This window comes from Falco naumanni, chromosome 1, assembly GCF_017639655.2.
Source record: "Falco naumanni isolate bFalNau1 chromosome 1, bFalNau1.pat, whole genome shotgun sequence".
In the NCBI taxonomy this organism is placed as follows: Eukaryota; Metazoa; Chordata; class Aves; order Falconiformes; family Falconidae; genus Falco; species Falco naumanni.
Genome location: NC_054054.1, coordinates 40,408,145 through 40,425,289, shown reverse-complemented (window position 1 = coordinate 40,425,289; position 17,145 = coordinate 40,408,145). Strand labels below are relative to the sequence as shown.

Below are 17,145 nucleotides of genomic sequence, written 5' to 3'. Positions count from 1 at the left end.
TGGACTTCAGAAACAACATGGACAAACCCCCACAACTTCTGATTTAATGCACACAAGCCAGCTTAGATATTCTGCATCCTCTCTCCAGAAGATACTGCAACCCATCCTTATCTTACATCCCCTATAGCCTCCCCTCTTTGCCAGCTCCTCAGTTATTCTTTCTCTGGGGCTTCACCAAGCAAGAAAAGACACTAGGAAAGACTGTGGATAAAACCAGCTCTTAGGCTGACAAGATAAAGAGTTAAAGCAGGCAAAGAAAAAGCTTCAGAAGAAAAGTGGTTATGTAATAAATCAGATATTGGAAGGCAGGAAGGTGCGCTATATAGAGGGATCAAAGTCCGGAACAGGATGTATATAAAGCAGATATTGAACTAACTTTGATAACACAGAAAAATAGAAGATTTTTGGTGGGGTTAACTGAAGGCTCAATTTTAACTATTATAAATTTCCTGTTTTACCAGTGCCGGGCAGTTTAACAGTGATCTATACAATACATTGTGTGCCTAGTGATTTCCTAGCCATGAATGGGTCACTCAGATTTTACTTTCCATGCTTTTTTTTTTTTTTTTTTTTTTTTTTGTCTGTCCTGGAGTAATTAATCTATTGAAATCCTCCAGGCCTTGCCCATTGGGTGTTTTCTTTCCTACCAAGACATCAAACTACCCTGAAGGTTTATTTTAAGCAAATTCAATAGGAGGGCTCTCAATAGGAGAGATCACACAAGCACCTTGTTGAAAGTGTACAATGGGAGTTGAACCCAGGGCTATTCAATTAACAAGTGCTCCATTTTCATGCAATTCCTGTTGTGAATTCATTGCTTCTATCAGGCCAGAAATTTATGAAGCTAAAAAGGCACCATTTGTCTGAGGACACATAAGCAAGGAAATTCCAGATCAATTCACATTGGAACACAGAGGCACTCGTGAACAGCTAAGCAGAACTGGAAGCCTCTGCAGATGCTACCAGACTTGCCAAGATGAGAAAGAGAATTGAGAGCAAGCAACAGGCCTAAAAACCCTGATCCAAGGGATGCACTCAGATCTGTCTAGGAACACCTAACTCATCTCTCTTAGGACACGGAACTCAGACAGTAGGCATTCCCAGCACTGATTGCCTTTCAAAGTGTTTAAATGTTACATTATTTGAGGGGGGGGGGTTATCTTCACCGACTCCTATTAGTAAGGGAGCAGGATGCTCCCACTGGCCATTTAAGACCTTCCTCCCAGCATCTAATCTGCACCTGTAGGGCCAAAGCGAAGCTCGTTTTTAGTGTCCCTAGATGAGACAGGATCTCCATCCACCCTGAACACTTCTGCGTATGTGTTTTTGGAGTCTGATCGCAAGTGACCAGAAAAACACAAGTTATCCCAGTGATCTACGAGTGCCTACATCACCCCGTACCACACTGGAAATACTGGCACTATTCACATCCCAGAACTTGTTTACATTTTTTCAGAGATGCTTTTGCACCAGCCTCACATTCAGCTTCGCTTTGAGTGATATGAGCTCAAATACCCCCATTAATATCTTCATTATTTGATTTTCAATGCTACCCCTACATCCTCCACTTCATTCTCCACCATTTCTTGACCCTCCTCTGGATATAACACTCCCTTAGTTTACACTCTGAGTAAATTCCCTATACAAAAATTCTTGTGACTGAAATAATTCACTGCGCACGTTCCTCAGGAGCTTCACCAAACAACCTTCTCCTTGCAACACCGACCTCTCTCATCAATCCTTCAGCCAGTTCCTGACCAACCTTGTGACCTACCCACCATTTGTTGCCAAATCAATGGCTTCCCATCTTGAAAGCATTCCGAATATACCACCCAAGTCCAGATGAGATCTTCCATGTTTCCTTTGCCTAGAAAAGGAGCTATTGAAGAAGCAGCTCAGGTTCATAGAGAACAGTCTGAACGATAAGGGGGACAAGCCAGCCAACCTCACGAGGTCCTTCCCAACCAAGGTTTTGCAGCTCCTAGGACACCCACCTGTGCATCCCTTCCATCCCTTGTTTGTAGGCAGTAAGAAGCTATTTTGGACAGAAAATAAATCCCACACCCAAACCCAAACTAAATTTTAAGATTTTTAAGGCATAAGAGATCTTGAGAGTCTCAGCTTGATCTTACCTGACCTGCCACAACAGAAATTTTACCTGTTACATTTCCCATGTCAGCACTGAAACATGGGTATAAAACACAAGACGTAAATAAACATGCCGAAGCTGGCCAGATGTGCAAGCAGCTGAAGCCCAGGAGCCTGGCGCTCACTGCTAGCACCCACACTGTGGGTTAGATGGCTCTTTGCTCTCCCTGCAAATCCCAGCGGATAGGATGACCCATCTGAAAGGGGAAATGAGAGGACAGAGACTGAAGCAGGGAGATGCACAGCCATGCCTGGGGATCAACCTTCAGGGGGAAGGGGAGGAAAGTCGTCCTCAAGTTTAAAGAGAGAGGAACAAGGATTTGGGGAGGAATGGGACCCATACCTTTGAAGCTAAACAGCAGTATGGGAAGAGTAAATAGAGACTGGCTGGAAAGTTTGGTTCTGCCCCATAGTAAGTAGAATATGGAGGGGAAAAAGAATAAGCTGCTTAAAACAAGTGAAAGAGGATGCACCTGCACAGCCCCTTAGGGGAGCTGGATTGGAGAAGAGACATTCTTCAACCTCTATATTATGTTCCTAAAAAAGACTGTAAAAATTACAAACTTGCAAGTGTGCTCACAGTATTTTAAACACATTGCACACTCTTCCTCTAAAGTTTTGGCTGCTAAAAATAAATGGACGTTTAAACAGGTTCAGCCTGGAGAACTGGAGATTAGGGCGCAACGTGAGGGCAGTGGGGCTAGGCAGAGCGGAAACTGCAGTGGGTGAGACACAGCACAGAGTCAGCACCACCGGTTTACCCAAGAAGATGGCCAAAAGTTTTAAAAAAAGGAGCAGATGAAACAATCACACCTTGTGTACTCTCCCACTCAAACCTTCTATTGCTCTTCATTTTTTGCTAATGCACAAATGTAAGAGTATTTCCTCTGATTCTGGAACGCAGGGATTTCCCCCAAACACTGTTTGCTTGTAAGTTGATGTAACACTGTACTTTCACAGACACCTCAAACCCCCCTGGTTTGCAGGAGCTATGTTAGTAAATGTTCACAAAACCGAGGCCACCAGGAGCAGAATCAAACTAGAGTCTCCATGGAGAAAGCACTGCTGGCCCACCAGGCAATTCAAAGCTTATCATTTATCACCACCACTTTCAGGAAGCTTTAACCCAAGTATTCCTGGGAGAGAGAAAAAATATTTTCTCTTTTTGAAAAATAACCCAGTAGGATGGAGCACCCCAGGATTACCATGCAGGAGGCGAAAGCTGCAGGCAGAAAGGCACATCCATGTCACGTGGAAAAGGCACAGGAAGCACAGAAGCAGGGGAATCAGTAGCTAGCAAAGCGTGTCAAGAGGCAATACAGTGCTTACTTTCAAAGCTTTCCCAACAACAAATCCTACAGCACATTACAAGTGTGTCCAACTAATGAAACTGTACAGACAGAAATTGGTATTGCAAAGACAAGAACAAGAATAAAAAACCAAAACAACTTGCTCTGTATTTGTAGGTGATGTTTCCTCCTTGCAGGTGCTCCAGGTGCCTGTCACAGCACACCTTTGCTAAGCCCAGGGCTGATGTCTGTGACACGGGCTTGGGTAAAAGCACGAGAGCAAGAGATTGTGCCGTGCTTGACAGAGCTCAACAGCTGGCTGCAGCTCTAGGATACAACCTCAATACAAATGCGTGCCCAGGATCACATGGATGCACAAGAAACCTGTCACTTGTGGAGGCAAGCATCCTGAATTCAGGCCAAAATGATCACCTACAGTATGTCACGTTCGTGGAGGGGACAATAGTGAAGCCAGCGGTCTCCCCACCACCAAGCGTTCCAGTAAAGCCGGTGAGAGACACACCTCACTTCTAGAAAAATATCTCAATACCTCTGTACTGGAGTACCTTTTAGAAGTTCCCAGATCACAAACAGTTCATCACTGGTCAGAGTTTTTCTCCTTGCACTCAAGCTAAAAGGCTGTTACGAACAGATGTACCCTTCCTGCTCAGAGCTCCAAAGAACTACATGTACCCAGCTGACAGTCTAATTTCTCAGCCTTTCTGTAAAAGTGTTTGTTTGCAAAACACATTTCTTAAAATTGTAATATGATGACAACTTTTACATTTTAATAATCCATCACAAACTGATCTTGGGTTAAATCTTGGAAAATCCAGAGTGAAAGATGCAGAAACAAGGGCACAGCAGCAGTGAGCAGAGCTATGCACCAGAGAAAGCAGCAGAATTCTCATTGGAAAGATAGAGTAGTTTATGTTGGAAAAAGATCTTTAAGGTCAAGTCCAACTGTTTATGATCCTGGCAGACCAAAAGGTAATAAAGAAGTCACTTTCATTAACCTTCAGCAATTTAGCTGCATTTGAAAAGCATCTTAAGAATAACTATATGGTAAGACGTGCACAAAGCCATGGGCCAAGACTTTAGATTTCCCTACTCAAGTACCTGAGGGATGCTGGAAACCCTCCTAGTTAACTCAGCCAGTACTAAGACCTAGCCCAAAGGCTTGGGTTGAGAACATATGCCCACATGTCAGTAGTAACAAGATCCAAACGCTCTTGGCAAAGCTGACACGTGAAGGATGTTATAGGGTCTGTACTGTAATACTGAAGCAGTAACTGTCTGCTTCCACCAGACAATCACTATGTAACAATATGGAAGTTGTGTTACACGCTGTCAACACAACACTAATATCAAAAGGAAACTCATGTACTTGGCAGTTCAGCAGCAGTGGATGCAGCCCAAGTGCATTTACAAGTGGAAGATGCTTCCAAAACTAGCTGCATAGTGAGGGAAAATTCCTGGATTTCAGTCAAAAGCAGAGTGATCAGAAGCTGCAATTCCTTGTGTGCACACCTGGAGAATGCAAAACAGGCTGAATTTAACATGCTATTTTTACATAAACAGTGTATAAGAACTAATTGAATGCAACACCTTCCCACACACAAAAAAATAATGCAATAGCATTGTCAAACAGACAGAAATAATTTGTAAATTCAGTTTAATCAGCAAACTGATCTGACTCGTGCACATCCTCCCACTCAGTGACTGGAGCAGAAAAGGGAGGGTAAGGTGGGATTGCCCTCTCGGTGGCAGCCTTATTTTAGATCAGTGGAAGCTGGTTTTGAAATTGCATCCTCATTTATACGAATACAAGGAGGAGGATTTAGTCCCTGCCTTTGTGTATAGACAACTATCAACTTATGCTTACATACAGTTGCTGAACAAGAGAGAGAGCAGGCACGAAGCAAATTAATATCCTTCATTCTACAACCAGTCTTAAACTTTACCCAACTAGAAGCCCAAGCAAGAAAGTTTATATGCAAAACAGCAGCTTTAAAAAAAAACCAACTTAAATCCTTAAATCTTTACATTTTAGTTTGAGTACAAACCAGTCACCTTTCAGTCAGTTTAGAAAACCCACAATTTTTTAAAGAAAACTGCTCAAAGCTTAAACAAGTCAAGTTTAAGAAATAGTGAGTTTATTAAAGAAGTCAAAGACAGCAGATGGATACTGTTTATTGGTTCTGTCCATCACATCTGAGTTACAGGTGTAAGAGTCACACAAATGGCAGGTATAAACATGTAAACAATACAAAAATAAATGGAAAGGTAATTTTATATTTACTGAATCAAGTTGTGTAATAAATACAATAGGCAAAAAGCTTCAATCACACAATTCAGTTTAACTGAAGTTACAGTAGTGTTTGTAACAAGTTTTTAACTTAAAATTGCAAATATTAAAGCATTGAGAACTAGTATAAAAGTGAATTTTGGCACATTGTAAAGTGAGAAGTGTTACATTAGTATCTGGCTGTTGTGTAAAAGTGAAGCAATTTCTCACTAGCTTTCTGAGGTACATTTTAAAACAATCTAAAATTAGATCAACAATGCGGTTTAAACAACTCACAGTTTACAATTCACTATACTAGTTACAATTTTTCCCTTTTAAGAATACTAAAGTATTCCAGAGCTTAAATCTGTGCAAATTCAGAAAAGTTTCAATTAAAAAATAATAATACCGCCCCCCCCCCCCCCCATCCCACACCCCCCAACTTATTAGGGAACTTTTACTTGCAACTTAAATCCTCCCCACAATCAGTTTTGTTAACTGCAAAGTATAAAACTGGACTAAGACCAAATTGCACAGCTTAATATAAAATACTCCAAGATTGCAGCGCAGTTTAAGTTGCAAATGTTCCTCTCCTATGTTTATGATGTTTTTGTCCCTATAACTTCAGTAACGACCACACTCATTCTCGGTGAGGAAAACAAAAAAACACCACCACAAGCTGCTAACATGAAGGTCAGCAAAGCATGTAAACCCCTTGAGGACTCTCAGCACTTCTTCAGTATCACAAATGCCTGAACACAAAGTTACTGTTACCAATTTTCAAAATGCAGTAAGAGATAAAGGAACAGTGTAATGGCACTTTTTTTCTGTATCCAAACATTTGTGGTTTAGAAATGGTGCTTTTTTTTCCTTTTTTTTTTTTTTTGTTTTACAGTAGCTAAAAAAAAATTCAAAACTAGATCCTTAGAAGTATCTCAATCCTCATTTCAAATTCAAAAGAATGAGGAAACCAGATTACCCCTACAGACAGGGTTTGATACAGTATAAACATCTCTGACTGGAGTACAAAAGTTACACTCATCTAAAAAAAAGCACTGCTGATTGTTAGAAGTAACTCTAAAATAATCAGCAACTGCTATTAAACTATCAGCAGCATCAGGCATTTACACATTTTAGTCCTCAAAGAGTTTTCTTTTAAACAGTTTAACCATTTGTGCTAATATTCTTCACTAGGTTAATTTTAAGTCCTTTCACCAAAACCGTTTTTCCTTAAAAAAGAGGGTGCAATACAACCCATGACATCCATTTATTTTATGCTTTGTGAATAAATGGTGTCATCTGCAAGGCACTACTATGTTTAAAGGATACCATTGTCACAGTTTCACTATTTCGGTATTTTTTCTGTTTTAGTCACAGTTAAAAACTAATAAAAAACCTAAAAAAATTGAGGTAATCAATTCATTTCAATAACAAAATATATTAATTGAAATAGTACCAGTATGGTGAAAGGTCTTCATAATACACAGCTATTACCATATAACATGCAGTACAGTATATAAGTATACTAGGCCTTTGTTCTGAGCTCTTCTGCTTCAGTTTTTAAGGAACAGCTCAATTTGCACAGTAGCACGCCGATTCCAAATACTTATTTCCTTTTTGTTCACAGCGGATCTCACTTGTAATTACAACTCACTACGCCAACCCCAAATGAATTAGCCCCACCAACATTTATTTTTGAGAGCTGCACAAATCGGAGTTCTTAAAAAGAGTTCAGCAGAGCAAAAAAAAGCTACAGTATCTTCAACTACTGTTCAATCAATTGCACTTAAATCTACTCTGTTGTTGACTTCAGAACTGAGACAAAGCATTGACAACATGCCTGCTGTCCCAACCACTGGTACTTCTTCCGACATAACATAGTCATACCACTATTCTAAAAATATGGCTTTGCAGGTAATATAACTTGTACTGAAAAGGAGCACACTGGGTTTACACTAAGTTTATTGGCAAATAACTAGAATTTGTGAAGAATTTGCTAATGCCCCCTTTTATTGCAGTGTTGAGACCAGAATTTTGTACTCTAATAATCCTGATCTGATAAATAGTTTCATGCAACCAACTGTACTTAGTTTGTAAACACCCGCTAGCCCCCCACATCCACCGCTAGCTACATTTACTCTACCAGGCACTACAGTATATTAAGACTAAAGTATAGCCATGCATAGATAAACTCACGAGCCTTATCATGATGCTCTATACCTGTAATACGGGTTACCCCAGAAAGCCTAAAAACACAAACTAATCGCTGGCTTTTACTGTACTTTAACCGGATACATGTAGTTTATAAAGTCTCGTGATGTGCAAAAAAAAAATAATCTTCAATTCAGACAGCTTTTCAAATCTAGTAAGAAAGCTAGAAACGAAACCTTATCAACATCTATATCCCAATCTGCAGCACCTGGAACTCCGCCTTTGCACTGTAAAACCACCACAGCACAGGCACCGAGCCAGCTAGTAGCAACGTGTACTGAAAGTCTACCTAAAAGAACTTTCAGGTTTTTTACAGGCTTATTGAAATTTCAGCCATTTCAATATTCCAAAGATAAAAAATATATTCCTTAAGTAAGGCATAAAACTGTATCTAGCCTTCAGTTTGATGGCAGGAGTTAAATCTCATTTTCCTGCCACAGAAAGAGTGTGTGGACATGTTATAAGTATTTTAAGTATATTTTAAGAAGTTACTCATTCTGTTTCTTACTGTACTACATACATCCGACTCAAAATGAGAAGTTGCAGTTATATTAAAAGACTGAGATGTTCCTAAGGCAATGGAATATGAAAATAAAAAATTCCTTCTGGACTGTTCAGTTCTTCTGGACTAAATTCTGAGCACATAGCATGATACAATAATCTGCTTATTCAAATAAGCTTCAATAATTACCCTTAAGAAACTGCTAGGGTACCTTATAATCCTGCAGTCACTGATCTATGAAGTCTCTCTTAAAACTGCACTAAATTAAGTTAAAGGACAAGTTGCCAGAATTCCTATCACGATATCATTTAGTAACTGTAAAGGTTTTGTTGCAAGTACTTCACTAAACTGATACACCAGGTGTTAAATGTTACAGCACGCAAATGCTTCTGAAAGCTTTACAAACAAGTTTATTTCAAGCATATTTTTTGATATTTTTTACCTTTGGAAATAAGTAATTTTCAGGAGAAGGATTTCTTTAGCTAAAGAATCTCTCTTTTCTTGCTTTGCTTAGTTTTTAGTACTGAAATAAGAATGCTTCAGTGATAATCTTCTAAGCAACAGTAAATTGCAGATTACCGCCATTCATGTCAGTATTTTCTAGAGCACCAGTAACACTGGAAAGAAAGCAAGATATCGCCGCTTATCTCATTTTACCCTGAAATGTATAAAGATATTTTCGTTAGAGAAGTCAAAATTTCAGCTGCAGATTCAAACTGTGCAGAGGTTATGAGACACTGTCCCCTCAAAAAAACGCAGATGCCTACATGTTCCCCCATTTCTCGCTTTGGGAACGCCGTAACAGCTGTGGGGTTAGGTAACCTTCCGAGTTTTTGAGGTGTTCCCCCATTTCTCGCTTTGGGAACACCGTAACAGCTGTGGGATTAGATAACCTTCCGAGTTTTTGAGGTGTTCCCCCATTTCTCGCTTTGGGAACACCGTAACAGCTGTGGGATTAGATACTCCTCTGAGTTTTTGAGGTGTTCCCCCATTTCTCGCTTTGGGAACACCGTAACAGCTGTGGGATTAGATACTCCTCTGAGTTTTTGAGGTGTTCCCCCATTTCTCGCTTTGGGAACACCGTAACAGCTGTGGGAATAGGTACTCATCCGAGTTTTTGAGGTGTTCCCCCATTTCTCGCTTTGGGAACACCGTAACAGCTGTGGGAATAGGTACTCATCCGAGTTTTTTAAATGATCCCCCATTTCTCGCTTTAGGAACATCCCCCAATCCCACATACTGAAGTATACCACTGCTCATCAATGCCTTTGTGCAACAAGTTTCAAGGGACACCCAGAGATTAAAGCGGTTTGATTATCTGCACGACGGACCAATTCGACGATTACATTCTGACCTATTAGGAAACACAGTTTTGCTTCTTTTCTTATTTTAAATAAGTTTCCACTACTAGCCAGAGATTCCAGGTGATGCTTTTTACAGTCTGGAATTAAGGTGAAGTGGAAGCAAACCTGACAGTACAAACAGCTAAGCAGTTACCATATTAAAATGCCAACCTTACAGGAATGACCTCTTAGTTTTAAAAGGAGTGCAGAAAACTGACATTTCACTTAATTTTCTAGTTAACCAGCAAGGACAACAGCATTTTTGGTTACTGATAGTAGGTGGTTCAGAAATGCACAGAACACACGTGCTTATGTCTTCTGCTCGAAGAGATCATGATACTCTTGTTCTTCTAGTTCTTTGTTGTATTTCTCAATTTCCCTGTTGGCTTCTTCCAAGTAATCATTCATGAACTGGTCCATCACTGATTTCAAAACACTAAGGAAAAATGTGTGCAAATAGCATTCATTAGAAAACAACATACAGGTCTAAAGGGCGTGCCAGTTCAGGGACACATACCGAAAGCAGAATTTAAAATATTAGCTTCCAGGAGTGCCGCAGTCTGACCCAACCACAACTCCCCTGTGTTACTGGGAAACAAAGGAGTTGCGCAGTGGACGTTTCCCAGCCAAGAGGAAGAATTTAACAGCAAAACTAGAGCAGGTTTGTAATGTTTACAGCTATTTTGGTTAAGTAGAAGTCTAAAACACTGTGCCCAAAATTCAAATCATTCAGAAGTGGTTAACCAGTGCCTGTATTTTTTAATGCCAAACACCAAGATGGTGGTGGAGACAAGATCCAGTGAATACTGAAGTCCAAATATACCGGTAAGCTATCTTCTGCCAGTATAACTCAAGTAGGAGCTTACCCTGCAGACATAAGTCTGCTGGTTTAAAACTTTGTAGTTGTCCCATAGGACAAATAAAATAATCACTTGTTCTTATTCCAAAAGAGAATCACAGAACCCACTTGGATTTTTCTAAAGTTTGTTAAAGTGAAAAGTAAACTGCGAATACAAAACCAAATTTGAAATTGGCAATAAACCAAAGACAAAAGCAATAGAAAGTTATGAAAATGAGAACAGGAATACACCGGAACATTAGTATTACTCTGGCATTTCTTGCCAAAACCAAAAAATATTATCAGGTTTAAATTAAAAAATAAAGATAATTTCTGGAGAGAATTCCAGAGGACCCTACTTCAGCTGTAGTTTGTGTTCTGTAAATTGACAAAGACAACCAGCAAGGACAGCACATTTACAAATCTGCATATGCTACAATTTGATAAGCAGATCACACTGCTTGCTAAGCTGTAGTAGTTGTAAAATAAGGTTTTACTTTGAGTTTAAAAAGTGGTTACAAAAAATGCACCTCCACACCTAATTCTGAGTACCCTGTCCATACTACTGCATGGCATCCAGTAAGGTTCTTCTCACCTCAACTTACAAAATGAGAGCAATCATTTATCATCAGCTTCACTGCAAAATACGTGGCAGAAAAAAAGAACAGTGTAGTAAAACCTAAAGCAACGTTGAATGTTTTTACTTCAACATGTGTGCACATGTACCCACACAAAATTATATTCATTTGGAAGTTTTATCAGTCATGACCAGGTCATGATAAGCAATCTTACAGCACTATTTGGTTTGAAAAATATTTGTTGTCGAGCTGTGGTCCATAAATGATGTTCTGTGTGAGCTCATGTACAATTTTGGGATTGTTTTGTTGGTTCTGTTCTGCTTCTTAAGATGATACTTCTAAAAAAGTGTTTTAACAGTAAGCTTTAAGTGGCAAGTAGTGACGCACAGATTTAAGGAACAAAACTTTTCACTTCATATAACCACAAATCAAACTGGCTCTTCACCATATTGCCTGCTTCCACAGTCTACACGTCAGATTTGCATAGCCTGTTGCCTACCTGAAACCTTCACACACACACCCCGCCACTTTAAAGGATACATGGATGGTAATCCATTTTGTCGCCAAAAAAATTCACAAATTGAGTCCCATTGTAAAAATAACCAGCTGGGAGTGGATCCAAGTGGCGTTTCACCTACATTAGGAAAGAAGATACTGTATGTTAAACTTTTAAAATGCAGAACTGCTTAGAGACAGTCCCAAAAAATTTAAACAGATAAAAGCGAAATTCCTTCTGCTGAGTTTAACAGCCAGGGAGGAAGGTATGGCTCCTGGCTATAAAGAAGCACTCAGAAAGAGAGTATGACAAATGACATCCATATGGACTAGGGGTGTTAGGTACAGCAACACTAATCATAGCCACGCCGTACTCTTAGGAACCCAACTCCAGAGACAGCACTTACAACCTAAAGGTAGTTAATGAGGGCAGGATTAGGCATTTAGGATCCTAATTTGTAAGTGATAACCTGGCACAGCACAGAACAGGGAGAAAAGACAGCGAAAGACCATTACAGTAACCAAAACCGTATGCTTCTCCAACACCTTACACCTCCTCCCCCTACTTCTCAGGGCTAACTTGAAGCCCTGAGATAACACCAAGCTTTAAATCTCAAATCCCTTCTGGACAGCCTCAGTTGTGTTTCAAGTGTATCAAAAGGCAGTAACTGCCATGATAATTTGGTGCTCAGAGCACTTGCTATGGCAGGTATTGGAGATGCTCTATCATACAAAAGCATATTTAAGAAAACCAGCCAGAAGAAGGGCTTGCTATTAATTGCTTCTACTTACATGAATGTTTTTTATTTCCTGAAGGGTCAGCATTCCTCTGGTTTTCAGGGCTTTCCTCTGAGGTTTCTGTATGAAGAATTAGACCTCAGTTATATACCTACTGAGTGACAGTGTAATACTACAGTTTAGTTACATTAAAAAAACAACAAACCAACCAAAAACCCCAAAACAAACCACAAAACAGAAAAGTTTTCTTGAAAATGTGGCCAATGATAATGAAATATATGATCTCATGCTATCATGCTCAAGCCCAGCACAGAAGTACTCCTTTTAGAAGTGTATCTTCTAAAAATTAATTTCTAGACAGAATTATTCAATTGAGGCATTCACAACTATGTTCTGAAAACAGAAGTAAAAATCACGTGATCTTACATAAAGCACCATAGAAATTACAAATTCTAAAGGTATTTGAAATAATACAATTCAAATACAGCTTTACTGCAAAAATTTAAGAAAACTGGCACAGGAACAGAAAAGCAACCTAGTTTTAAGTCTGAAAAGTTTTATAATTCATTGCTTTCAGGCAGTGTGCAGTAATTCTCAGAAATATCTGAAACTCTAAATTAGTCATGACCAGTGGGACTGTACAAAGACTATTTGTAGTCTTGAACTGCTCAAAGAGGAAGCACTTCATACTTGAGATAGCATTTAAGTTCCAAGCTTTCATAACATTACAATAGTATCCATAGAGTGCTTTCTTACATGTCAAAAGCATTTGTCTCCATGTATTACCCATGTGATATGTACACAGAGCGTGAGATATCATCACAGAAAATGTATACTTCCCTGTAGTAACACAACCAGCTAGGAGAACAGAGGTGAGAACCTGAAGATCCTTTGAAACTTTCTTCCCGTCCTACACAATACTATGCAAATCCTAAGCCATAAAGAAGTAACCATGAAGTTTTTTTAACTAATAAACATTCCAAGGTGGGAATCGTGAAAGGGCACAGTTGAAACTATCAGCTCAGGTTCCAACTAGAGTGCTAAAATATGCAATTTGTACGGCTGAACAGTTTCTGTCCAAGTGTCTTTCTGAATCAAGACTCAAGACCCACTTTTTAAGACCTTGATGTGCAGCCTGGCAAGAGTAATACATGCTGGTATTACTTGGTTATGTAGCAGTAAACCGTCCTGCTCCACACTCCTCTTCAGGCTGTGCCAGTCACTGTGTGATCTTAGTGAGACACCACAACTGCAAAATGTGCCTTCTAGGCTTCTTATGGATGTACATATACCCTGTTCCCTCCTCCAACTTCAACTGCATAGGTATGTTAGCCACGCAGAAATACATGAAGTCTTACATGGCTGCACACTTTATTAATTAATGACTTGACAAATTAATCAAGACAAAATGAAAAAACTAAACCCTCCATTTCAGTGGATTACTTCCAAGAAGGTTTAATTTAGTGAATCAAAACAAGTTTCCAGCTTTGCAGTGTTCAGGTACTTCAAGAAGATTTATTTCACACTACACTTTAGATTTTGGCAATCATGTCTCAGCTAAATCATCCTGTGTTTATTCTGGACATAATCCATTTGCTTGAGCACTCAAGAGCAGATCAATCCATGCAGAAACTGTAGCAGATATTAAAACAATACACAAATTACAATACACATTTGCAAACTGTTAGCCCTCTTTCTGAAATACATTTACACCCTGGAATGCTAATAACTTGGTAAAAAAGAAAGGAGATGGAAAGGAGATGGGGGGGTGGGGAGTTTAATGGATGCACACAGATTCCACCTTTTGTTGTTAATGCCAAACAGATCACACTGAACAAAAGTAAACATGCCCACGAACCTGTTTTGCAGTTTCTCTGAGCCAGTCTTTTATATCCTCTTCCTTAAGAGAGCAGCCAATAAAGACAAGGAAGCACTCCTGTTGACTGCTGCAATCTCTGTTATCGCTTCTTGAATCAGGAGGAGTTGGCCCCTCCTGAACAGGCACAAGGCTTAGTGAATTAGATGATGTGTTGTGACAGACTTCAATCACTTTATCAGAATCTAACAAGGAGAAGATGAAGAAAGAAGTGTCCTGATAATTGCTAATCTAATTTAACATCAACACATTGGTGTAGAGAGAATACATTAAAAACATTTTAAATATGTATACATGCAGTGCAATCACCAGACAATGCATAAGTAGTAATTTGCCATTACCTGAAAACTTAACTTTGCCCATGATGTGATAAATGTTTCCAGAAAAAGGACTTGGCTTGAGCAATGACTTAATCGCTGTTTGAAACAGAAGGCAAATAGATTATCTCACTTATTTTTCTTCCTGGCGTAGCTTCTGGTCAGACCTATGCCTCAGGTCTATAAACGACATCCTAGTGCTTCAGGGGAAAAAGCTGCAGCATCCCCCAGAGCCCCACTATGTAACATTTCTGTAGGTTCTCATTTCTTTGCTATGGGGTAGGTGGGAAGTAACATGCTTGGCATAATGAACTCTTACAGTGTGTGGGGAAGTAAAAAGATGCTCCTTAACACTCTTTTGCCAAGGAAAGAGGGAAAGGCACGGCTATATACCTAACTCTAGTAGCCTAACACAGAGTTAAGCCTATTTTCTAGTAACTACAAAGAATGATTTGGCATAAAAAGTAGAAGCTGATGGTCACTTATAAACTGTATTTCAACATTACAAAAAAATCAAACATAAAATAAAAAGCAAACATATGAAGATAAGGGTCTCAGCCTCTAGAAACCAAAAATTAAATTAGATTTTCATCTGAACAAAATCATGGGTCAGTTTTCCAGAGCAGACACTAAAGAAGATAATTTACTGTACATTAAGGAAGGAAAGCTAAATTTTCAATTAGAAGTTCACTTCAGCAGTAAATCCCTATGCTACATCAGCGCCTGCTTTCCCCTCCATTACTAAGTATTTCAAACTTGAACTTAAATCAAGTCAGTCAAAGTTAATTTGTACCTTTACATTTGGTCACAAAACGTGTTTTTTCTAGAGGACGATTAAACCATACACATATCTGAACCATTGGAGGGAAGACAGACCCAGCTCCATATTTGCCTTCATACCTTAAAGACAAAAACACACACCCTCAACATATACAACACACACACTTGTGCTTTTCATCTAACAAACTTCTTTAAAGGAACTATTATTTCACCACAGATAAGACTTGCACATAGGAAGAAAAATACTAAGCTTTCTTTTCTAAGACATCCATGAAAATGTATTATGTTGTTCAAAGTTCGCAGGACTCCTTTTGATGCTCTTCCTGCTGCTATTTTTTTTCCCCCCTTACATGCATATATTCTTGCATACTATCATCAAATAGATTAACAGCTGTCCAAAAGTTTTAAATACTTTATGTTCCTTCTTGGCACCCCAACCTTCATGCCAGTTTACTTCAGGAGCCTTAATTGCATCCAATTTAGAGCAAGGAATAAGAATATATATGTATATACAGGACTGGCAAGGTAAAGTAAATAAATCGTGCTTCCAGCACTATAAATGTAACCAGAAAACAACAGCCCAGAGTTATAATGGCTGACAGGTTTATATTTTCTGCCAAAAAGGTGCAGCACAGATAACTGCAACAAGATGTGTAAAGAACCCTGAACCATGAAAAACATCACTCAGTATTAAATGGAAAGCTTGGTAACATGTATTACTGTGCCCTTAGCCTCTGCCAAGACTGTCAATAAGGTTGCTGTTTTTTATGAATAATTGTTCTGCTAATAGCTAGACTGACATAGCAAGTTCATTCCAGTAAGGCTGAATAGCTGTCAGAATGAAATTACTCTAGTCATTATTGACCTCACCCATCCCAATCCTTCCCAGCTTATTCCCAGAGGGTTCCTTTCTATTCTTCTGAAAAGCAACAGTAATCTTGCCATTGATTTAAATGGTGTCCAGAAAAGATCCTTTTCGCCATAAAAGGACAGCAATCGTGTATCTACTAAGAATACTCATCAGCTCTCTTTTAAAAAAGATTTACAAAGCTATTGCCTGTTCCAAATGAGCAGTCTTAAAAAGAAAAAAATAATTAAGTTAGTGAGACTTTTTAATCTTCAAGTTAATTAGAAAAACAGTTTTAATATTTCTCAATCTAGATACTTGCCAGCCAGGATACATTAAATATCGAGCTCTCATCATCTGAGGATCTGAAAAACTGCTTTCTGAGAGAATTAATTCGATATCCTCATTCCTATAAAGAGATAAAGATGAAGACTTTAATTTTATAAGTTCAATAAAACAGCCACTATCTGTGGCTATACACTACAGTATGCTACAGTAAAATGAAGAGTATTTTCCCCTTAGTATGACAGTAGTCAGTCATACTCTGTAAATAAAAACATACATTTCCTAATCCCTATACCTATATGACCATAAATGTAAAGGGAAGATGCCTTTTGCATGACAGCCAACAAAGTCTGCATCTCCTTTGTATAAGTTACCAGAGTAAAACAAGAGCATATAAGTTTCTAAGTGCATGTGTCCTATCTGCCAAAACTGACAAATACTGTACAGTGACTAACGTTACCTAGTTACAACTCCATTTTCTGCCAAGATGAAGGAAACTGCAGGATTTGCTGCTCGGATAAGGCTCTGCAGCTGCATAAGGAGTGGATGCTTCTGCTCTGTAGCATGACTTGTGAAAACCACGTTACTCACTAGTCCTGTGTAAGGAAATC

The 17,145-nt window shown here is 39.0% G+C and overlaps 1 protein-coding gene across 3 annotated transcripts in view; it reads right to left on the bottom strand.

The window, feature by feature from the left end:
- Positions 1-5,571: 5,571 nt before the first annotated feature.
- Positions 5,572-17,145, bottom strand: part of DNAAF9 (dynein axonemal assembly factor 9) — a 79,048-nt gene continuing 67,474 nt past the window's right edge. For all 3 annotated transcript variants that reach the window (XM_040590852.1, XM_040590862.1, XM_040590870.1), the window contains 8 exons: positions 16,995-17,130; positions 16,572-16,658; positions 15,416-15,522; positions 14,647-14,721; positions 14,288-14,490; positions 12,484-12,549; positions 11,737-11,830; positions 5,572-10,202 (listed from right to left, as the gene is read on the bottom strand). In XM_040590852.1, coding sequence (XP_040446786.1) covers positions 10,090-10,202; positions 11,737-11,830; positions 12,484-12,549; positions 14,288-14,490; positions 14,647-14,721; positions 15,416-15,522; positions 16,572-16,658; positions 16,995-17,130 — 881 coding nt within the window. In that variant the 3' untranslated portion in view covers positions 5,572-10,089. The remainder of the gene's footprint in view (positions 10,203-11,736; positions 11,831-12,483; positions 12,550-14,287; positions 14,491-14,646; positions 14,722-15,415; positions 15,523-16,571; positions 16,659-16,994; positions 17,131-17,145) is intronic.